The 9,980-nt window shown below is 41.6% G+C and overlaps 1 protein-coding gene across 3 annotated transcripts in view; it reads right to left on the reverse strand.

Moving 5' to 3' along the window:
• The window catches only part of TRPM7 (transient receptor potential cation channel subfamily M member 7), a 114,507-nt gene extending 105,120 nt beyond the window's left edge, over positions 1 to 9,387 (reverse strand). For all 3 annotated transcript variants that reach the window (XM_038580409.1, XM_038580408.1, XM_038580410.1), the window contains exon 1: positions 9,114 to 9,387. In XM_038580409.1, the coding sequence (XP_038436337.1) occupies positions 9,114 to 9,116 (3 nt within the window). In that variant the 5' untranslated portion in view covers positions 9,117 to 9,387. The remainder of the gene's footprint in view (positions 1 to 9,113) is intronic.
• Between the last annotated feature and the right edge of the window lie 593 nt (positions 9,388 to 9,980).

Below are 9,980 nucleotides of genomic sequence, written 5' to 3' on the forward strand. Positions count from 1 at the left end.
AAAGAAAAAGAAAAGAAAAGAAAAGAAAAGAAAAGAAAAGAAAAGAAAAGAAAAGAAAAGAAAAGAAAAGAAAGAAAACAATGATGGGATGCCTGCTGACTCAGGCAAGAATGTGAGAATCTTGACCTTGGGGCTGTGAGTTCAAGCCCCACGGTATGGAAATTACTAAATAAATAAAACTTAAAAGAAAAAAAACAAGAAAATACTGATAAATTATACTAAATTAAAAACCAATGTACATCAACAATCTAAAAATAAGTAAATCACGTACCATTAATCAAGTGAAAAATCAAAAAGCTATACACTGGAAGGACGCCTGGGTGGCTCTGCAGTTGAGCGTCAGCCTTCGCCTCAGGGTGTGATCCCGAGGTCTGGGATCAAGTCCCGCGTGGGGCTCCCTGCAAGGAGCCTGCTTCTCCCTCTGCCTATATCTCTGCCTCTCTCTGTGTCTCTCATGAATAAATAAATAAAATATTTAAAAAAAAAAAACCTATATGCTGGAGAAAATATTTGCAGCTCATAAACTACCCCACCCCCCCAAGAATAGTATTCAGGATAAAGAACTACAAGTAAATAAATAAGAAGATAATCCAACAGAAAACTGAGCAAAGGTTATAAACAGGCAATTCACCAGAAAGGAGGGAACCACAGCCAAAACCCATAGGCCGAAATATTCAGTATTAGTAGTCAGTGACAGGCAAATTAAAACAACGAGAAACTATTTCACATTCATGAGTCTGGCAAAATAAAACAACTCAATCGATGAAGTATGGCAAAGACGTTGAAATAACTGAGGATTCTCATATACTTTATAGGGAATATACACCATACAAACACTTTGACAATGTCTATAAAGTTGAAGATGGATGCACATATCCTATGATTTAGCAGTTCTACTTCCAGATATATGCATCCTAGAAAAATTCTCGCACTTGTACATAAGATGATACATACAAGAATGCTGCACCATTATTTGTAAAAAACTGAAAATAATCAAAATACCCAATAACAGTAAAATGGACAATAAATAATATTCATATAATGGAATAATATACAGCAGTAAAAAAGGGTGAGCTAAAAAGCTACTCTAAGCAAACCCAATGAGGCTGTCTTATAGAGAAGTAGAAGAAATGTTAATTTTCAATGGAAATAAAGATAAAGAAAAATAAATCAAAGGCATGAGCTAGACCTTACATGTATTATTAAGATGAATAAATATCCAAAACTTAATGTTGGTTAAAAAAAACAACAAAGGGGACACCAGGGTGGCTCAGTGGTTGAGCATCTGCCTTTGGCTCAGGGCATGATCCTGGAGTTCCGGGATCAAGTCCTACATCAGGATCCTTACATGGAGCCTGCTTCTCTCTGTGAAACCAACAAAGTCCATAAAAAGTCCATATATATATAAAACATAAATACCCAAAACCACTATGTATTATATATGTTCTCTTTATATAGACATGTGTGTGTATATATATATATATTTAGAACACTACAAAAGCATGCAAAGGAACAACAGGATAATAGTTATGTCTGCAGAAGTAGAAAGTGGAATGGGATTTTGATGGAGTACATGTGAGGTTTCAATTTTATCTGTAATATTTTATTTCTAAAGCCACGTGGCAGGAACATGGATGCCTATTATATTATCATCACACTTTCATCTATCTGAATTCTATAACAAAAATTACCAAATAATTCAAATTATATACATTTATTTTATTTTTATTTTTTAAAGATTTTATTTATTTATTCATGATAGACAGAGAGAGAGAGAGAGACAGAGACAGAGACAGAGGCAGACACACAGGCAGGGGGAGAAGCAGGCTCCATGAAGGGAGCCCGACGGACTGGAACCCTGGGTCTGTAGGATCACACCCTGGGCTGAAGGCGGCGCTAAATCGCTGAGCCACCCTGGCTGCCCTATACATTTATTTTAAAATGTTATATCCGGGGATCCCTGGGTGGCGCAGCGGTTTGGCGCCTGCCTTTGGCCCAGGGCGCGATCCTGGAGACCTGGGATCGAATCCCACATCGGGCTCCCGGTGCTTGGAGCCTGCTTCTCCCTCTGCCTGTGTCTCTGCCTCTCTCTTTCTCTCCGTGTGACTATCATGAATAAATAAATTTAAAAAAAAAAATAAATAAAATAAAATAAAATAAAATAAAATAAAATAAAATAAAATGTTATATCCCTGCAGTCAAATAATACAATTTAAATTCTTCACTCTTCTTCCTGGCTCCTTATTACCCAATAAAGTATTTTTTTTCCAAAGCAACAGAATCCACTGAATTAAACGAATCCATTACATTAATCTAACTCAATGACTGGTATGTTTTCAGATGATGCCACAGAAGCTAATCTGAAAAAGAGAAATCTAAAGAAAATATTAGGACATTCTCTATTATAAAACTGCAGACTCCATTCTGTGAATAAACCATATCAACCTATTCTCTAACCTGAGTAATGTGACACTTTATTGATACATTCATGTTAGGTTTCTATAGTTTTTATTCAAGAGTTCTACACATCACAGAAATCTTAGTTTAATAAATGACTTTTCCAACTACTAAGGATCCCCTCTGACTAGTAAGTCTCTGTACTTTGTCAAAATACAACGTATATAACTGAACTATGAATAATCATAAGATTATTACATAGAAATTTGGTAATAAAGGAAATTCTAAGTTTTATAGCATTTGAAAACATGGTATATAAATTTTTTTAGGGTAATACTTTTTTTTAATGACTTAACATAACACTGGCCATCTTAGATCTCACAAATATATATGCCTCTCAATATCAAGGTCCTTCTCCAAGTGCCTAATTTGGTGAGTTAATACCTACTCTATCCACCTAGTGGCTTTAGGACCTTTGGTGAACGATTTTTGCTTCTGTTCCTTACAAATGGAGGAAAAAACAATCTACTTCACAGAATTTTCTTGAGAGTATTAATATGCAATGATATATGTAAAGCATTTAAAACAATGACCACAGCTAAATATTAATACATGTTGGCTAATATTTTGAAAAATCTCTCTAAAGCCTATTACAAACTTTTCTTATTAATCAAGAGTACCTTCTGGGTATTAGTATTATATACTATATTCTCTAAGACAAGGAAGACCAATGGTTCGCATACTAAAGGGTGAATTATAGCCCTATCTTTCCAGTCTGGTTAATGTTTCTTGAGTCTTATAATAATAGTCTGCTTCTCAGGTAACTTTCCTTCTGTTCATTCTCAATGTCCTACTGAACTGTCAGAGGAAAACAGTAACTAAACCTATTAAATTTCACTTTGTACATATTTTCAATCCGTGAACTCTGGGCTCAAGGTTGCTATATTCCCAATAATGGCGTAACTCAAGTTTTTTTCTTTCCATGAGGAGCTGGATCTCCCCACAAGTTGTGGTTTCCAGCAGTCTGGTAGCTAAACAGTTGAGATGTTAAATTATCAACATGTTTTCATGATGCAAGGAGAGAAAAATAGTGTTTTACAAACTTCAGTCCTAGTATTGCTCCCAAGATCAAGTAGAAGAAAGATTACCATCTGCTTTTTACAGGGAACGTTAACAGTAGTGCTCGTCAAAGAGTATGATTTGGCAAAGATGCTTACGTGAAGAGCCAGGTCTACCAACTTCAAAACAACTGCTTACCTCCATACACCAAAATTTCTTCAACAAGGTTCTAAAATCTTTAGTCAAGAAACTAAACACAGATTCCCCCAAAAGATCCAGAGTAATTTTCCAAATCCAAGTTGAACTGGACCAAAGGATCAACAAAATAACAAAGTATTAGCTTAACTCAAATTTGAAACAATCATTTTTTTTTATTTTTTTAACTTATTTATGATAGAGAGAGAGAGAGGCAGAGACACAGGCAGAGGGAGAAGCAGGCTCCATGTACCGGGAGCCCGACGTGGGACTCGATCCCGGGTCTCCAGGACCGCGCCCTGGGCCAAAAGCAGGGGCCAAACCGCTGCTCCACCCAGGGATCCCCAGAAACAATCATTTTTAAAGATAAACCAGAAGAGGTCCAATTTTCTAAGTCAAATATTTCATCCATATTCAAACTAATCTAATAGTTGCAAAGCTCCTTCTAAACATGACATATACCTAAGTACTTTTATATCAACTCACGTAAGTAATTCAATTCAAATCCCCACATATAATCAAATATTGCTCATTCTAAACTAATCTCAACTATTCTGAATTTGGGTACCTCTAGTTACTCAAACTTAAAACAGGCACTTAATGGCCCTGGTGGCTCAATCATTTAAGCATCTGACTCTTGATTTCAGCTCCGGTCATGAACTCAGGGGTCATGGGATCCAGCCCCACATCAGCTCTACACTCAGCAGGGGTCCCTGTTTGGACCTCTCTCCCTTTCCCTCTCCCTCTGCTCCTGCACCCAACTCCTGCACACTGTCTCTTAGATAAATAAATCTTTAAAAAAAAAAAAAAAAAAGAAGAAGAAAAGCACGCACTTAAGGAGCAGTCACTTAAAAAAAAAAAAAACTGTAAAATTTAATCATATGCTGAAAAGTTCCTCAAATAAGAGGAGGGGAGCCTGAGTGGCTCACTTAATGTCCAACTCTTCATTTCCGCTCAGGTCATGATCAAAGCCCACATAGGTTCTACACTGGACATGGAGTCTGTTTGACTCTCCTTTTCCCTCTCCCCCACTCATGCTCTCTAAACAAAACACAAAACAAAAACAAAAAATAAGGGGAAAGAGAAACCTAGAATGAAGTAATAGATCAATGACAATAATCAGTGGCTACTACTAAAACTATTATGTAAATATCTGACCAAGAACTTCACAACTAAAACATCAGGCAGCTAACACCACCGCTGGTCAATCTCAACATAAAAAAAATAAAGAAAGAAAGAAAGAAAAGAAAAAAGAAAAAAGAAAAACAACCAGAAAGCATGTGCTTCTTAATGTGATGCAATACAAGATACATACCACGACCTGTGAAGTACTCTTGCCAAAATATCATACTACAATCTGATCAAGTCTTTAGATTAACCACAGGAAATAGAGGAGAAACAAGTTACATCATGCTATATGGATGCATCCAACAAAATCCAAACTGTGGCTAATTCTATAGAGCAAATGATCTTGATTTTTCTCATTAAATAAATAGTAAATGACAAGACAAAAAAAGAGGGGTTACTAGAGACTGAAAGACTTAGCAGATACTGTATGGAATTCTTTGAATCCTGATTTAAATAAACCAACTGAAAAAAATATGAAACAATCAGGAAAATATGCTGAATATTTAATAATATTTAAAATTACTAATTTTTCAGGTGTGCTAGTAGCAATGTAGATGTGTTAAGAATCCTTGTCTTTTTGGAGATATATGCAATGAAGTATTTATAAATGAAATATATCTGAGATTTGCTTTTAAGTTTTCCATCTGAGGAGTAATGGGAGGAATAACAGAAGACACAAAATACACATTTCAAAGTGTCAAAGTGGTCATGGATGTATCATGATTCATTCTTCTATTATATTTCTGTATGTGTGAAATCTCCCATATTAGAATGTTAAAGAGAGAGAATATCAGAGCACAAGGCCAAAAATATCTGATTGGTGGAACTCTCAAACTTTTGCAACTGCTTGCACTTGAACAGCCCTTCATTTAAAAATCAAAACCCAAAATGTGCATTTTAAGTATTGCCTTTTAAGAATTACATTTGCATATTTTAATGACTTCAGTTATAACATGTTTTTATGTCTAGTTCTTATAACTGACATTTGCCAACACACACACACTTTACTCCACAAAAGTAACCAAGTTCTGAATAATATTCTAACTCCTAAACATCTCAATCTGTTCCTTCTACTACTTTGTTTCACGCCCTTGATATTTGGTCAGAGTCTTGCTGTAGCCTCCTCCTTATGGGTCTCTCTTTTCAATTTAAACACACACCATTTACCCTCCATAATGCTTTTTAAAGTAGATTCCTAACATCTTCCGTACGAAATCTAAACTTCTTTGCATGACATACATTGCCCTCAGAACATATAATCCTTGGAACGCCTGGGTGGCTCAATTGGCTGAGGGTCCAACTCTTGGTTTCAGATCAGGACATGATCTTGGGGTTGTTAGATAGAGCCCTGCATCAGGCTCTGCAATCAGCAGGGGAGTTTGAGATTCTCTCCCTCTCCATCCTCGGCCCTCCCCTCACGCATGCGCACGCACTCTCTCTCCAATAAATCTTGAAAGAAAAAGAAAAAGGAAAGGAAAGGAAAGGAAAGGAAAGGGGAAAAAGGAAAGGAAAGGAAAGGAGGAAGAAAAAGAAAGAGAAAGAAAGAAAGAAAGAAAGAAAGAAAGAAAGAAAGAAAGAAAGAAAGAAAGAAAGAAAGAAAGAAAGAAAGAGGAAGGGAAGGAAGGAAGGAAGGAAGAGAAATCATCTTGTTCTTATCTGTCTCTGAAATACTCCCACCAGTATCCCATATCATCCCATACTCTACTCGTTCCCAACTACATAAAGTACTTGTACAGTAGTTCCCAGAATAAACTAAGGATGTTCTTCTTTTCTAAAGCTCAAGTTCCCCTGGACTAAAACCAATTCAATGTCCCTTCTATTTCCAGATTAATTCCAAATCCTAATGACACTGTAAGACTCACCTCTACAATCAGCTTTTGTGCAAACCCACCCAGACTTTCTTTACTCTGATTATTCCATATTTTCAAAGTAATCTATGCAATAGTATCACAGTATCCTTCTGGCATTTGCCTATCTTGCCTTTACTGCCTTTCAAAACTACTAAGTACCAGTGTCTGCAATAGAAGAGACACTTAATGTTTGTTTTATGATGTATGCATCTTCCACTGACAACTAGATCTATGTAAGCTGTTTGAAAGTGGAAAACACTTTCTACACATTGTCACTCCAATGCCTATCACAGTGCTTAGAATATGTTAAACATTAAATAAGCGATACCAAATGAGTAAAACAAATATTTCTATAGCCATGGTAGACAGTTCTGTACAAAATTTGATTGCACTCCAGTTTTTAAACTTGTGCTTTTGGTGTGGTTTGTTTTGTTTTGCTTTGTTTTGGTTGGTTGGTTGACTAATTGAAGCTTCAAATTTTGTAGGCATTCTTTTAGTGTCAAAGAAAAACCTGATTACCAGAAGCAATTTTTTTTTTTTTTTAAGATTTATGGATTTATTTGAAAGAGAGTGTGTGTGAGCTGGGGATGGACAGAGAGAGGGAGACAAGCGGACTCTCCCCTGAGTGGGGAGCCCCACACAGGGCTTGAACCCAGGTCTTTGAGCCAAAATCAAGAGTCAGACGCTCAACCAACTGAGCCACCTGGGTGCCCCTCAAGAAGCAAACACTTTAAATAAGTTTACAGTAAGAATTATACAGTGTAGATACATGTTTTGATGAACTTTTAGGTCACAGAGTTGACCTATAATTTAGAGTGAGATTTTCTCCCTGTAGAATCAACAGGATTGTTAGCATGTATAACCAACACTGAGTTCATACTGTGTTCCACAGATAGTGCACAATTTATGTACACAAACATATTGGGGGGGAATATCTGCTATTAAAAAAACTGGACATGAATGAAAAGACAGCAGAAACAGGAGAAACTCATACCATATCTTAATTTTTGAAGGTTGGGTTTCAAAGCATGTAGGCAGCAAAACATCAAGAGGCTGGATTTAAGAAGAGCACCTGAAGTAAGACTAAGAAATTATAGACTTTTACTAGAAAGTCATTAGAAACAAAGTTGTCTGGCTTGAAGATGATGAATCACCTTGATTTCCATTTTCTAGGTGTCTAAAAATGTTTTTCAAAATGCTGATATGCTATGTTATAATGCTGAATGCTGAAATGCTGAAAAGCCCTAGACACATCACTGAAGAGTCAGTATTAATGGTTTCCTTTTTCCACTAAAAAGACACTGTGATTCAACTTTTCCCCCCCCAAAACAGATTCTCTTAAAACCCATTTAAGTAATAAATTTAAAAATCTGGTGTCGGCAAGCCTTCCTTAAAATCAAGGAAAAAAATTAAATGATGCTTTTATTGAGTTTACATTGCTATAGAAGGTGGCAAATAGTGTAAGGTGCGCTATTTATTCAAAGTATAACTACATTCGTGGTTTCACTTTTGTGTGGCACTTGAATTAACTTCTGGATAAAAAAGTAAACCTGCCAGACTCCAGCAGAGGGAGAGATGTTTGCACGAAACCTATCAGGTTCAGATACCAGAAAAACACTCCCCGCTCCTCAAGTCCCCGATCTAAGTTGCTTTCTTTGTAAGAAATCTTCCAATGTGATTCCCGGCCTTGACAACAACAGAAAGTTCCATTAAAAGCTGCAATGCACCGAATCCCTCTCGCCACTCCGCATCGTGGGTTTAAACCACGACCGACCCGACCCTCCTTCTCTAAGGCCACGGACGAGGCAGCTGGACATAAATCCAGACGCACATCGCCTGGGTACCTACAGCAACGCCCCAATAAAGGTCCTTAATCCTTGCTAAAGAGGAGTGGAAACCAGACCGACCGTCAGTATCGTCAAATCCCTCGTCTGTTGGTCCCAAAAGGAAAACGTACCTGTGGAGTATCCACTGCGCAGCAAACAAGGCACAGCTCCAAACCCGTGTCCTCTATCCCTTTTTTGTTCCCTCCCAGCCCTCCTTCCCTTTCCAAGCAGAACTTGAGCAGAGCCTTTGGCTCCCTTATCTGCCAGCAACTGGCGCCAGGAAGAACGCGCTCCCGGGAGATGCGGCGCTCGGAGGCTGAGCGCTGCGGCGGGCGCGCTGCGGCCGCTCGGCTCCCGCAGGTACTCGCGGCTCGCGCCCCGGCCGCCTCGAGGGGCCCTCGCCGGAGCCAGGTCTCAGCTGCGGGGATTCCCGCGGCGAGCGGTCGCGCCGGACTTGCTACCTGCTTCCTGCCCCTCACCCCCGAGCCTCCTGCACTCCCGTCCCGCCGGGACGAGTCCGGAAGCCTCAAGGCAGTTCGGGGCTCCGTCGCCCCGGGAAGCACGGCTCCGGACGCACCGTGGCCGGGCAGGCCCTCCCCCGTCGCCGCCCGCAAGCCCCAGGGCCATTCCCCCGCCGGGGCCTGCGTGAGTCCAGTACCATTCTCCTCACGGGGCGGACTCCGGAAGGGCAGCAACTCCACCTCCTCCTCCTCCGCGGCCTGTAGCCATCTATCGGGAAGCGTCTCCGGAGGCGGCAGCAGAGGCCGCCGGACGAGGACAGCCCAGGGAAACCTTCTCAGAACTAACTCAGCTCCGGCGCTAGCAGCAGAAGCTGAGTCTTTCATAATTGTGCGACCAACTCCTCCGGGTGACTGGCCACAGGGACGCGCCCGCGCCCGCCTCCGCCGGCGACGGGGCTGGAGACAGACCACGTGAGGGGCGCGTCGTGTGCGTCGCCGCCCGCGGGCTGGGTCACGTGAAGGGCGCGCGCTCCCTCCCTCCCAGGCCGCCTCCCCGCGCGCCGCGCGCGCACGCGCCGGGCGAGGCGCCCCCGCCCACCGCCCACCGCCCACCACCCACCAGCGCCGGGTTCCCCTGCGGGGCTCTCCGTCGGATACCTGCGCGGGACTCGCCCGGACGCGCGTCTCCGCTCCCGGAATGGAACTCGAGGGAGCAGCGGTGGAGGGGGAAGGTTCCGGGCCGCCGGGCTCCGGCCTGGGGCGGCGGCGTGGGCTCGGCTCCGCGAGCTGGCCTGGCCTCCCGCCGCGCTGGCCCCACCGGCCTCTGCCCACGCTCTCCTGCGCCCTTTCCCCGCCCCTTGTCTGTGCCTTAGAGACAGGTCTTGGTCTCCGCGTCCAAAACGCCACATCATCTTCTCACCCCAAGTCACGTTCTTCCCTGAGACTCTGGGCAGAACGAACTCTTCCCAGATTGACCTCTTGGGCTCCATCCTTTCCCCCCAGCGACGTCCCCCACCGACAGCGCGCAGCCACCCACCTCCCCAAACGCTGCCCGTTGTTCCCGG

This window comes from Canis lupus, chromosome 30, assembly GCF_011100685.1.
Source record: "Canis lupus familiaris isolate Mischka breed German Shepherd chromosome 30, alternate assembly UU_Cfam_GSD_1.0, whole genome shotgun sequence".
Lineage (NCBI taxonomy): Eukaryota > Metazoa > Chordata > Mammalia > Carnivora > Canidae > Canis > Canis lupus.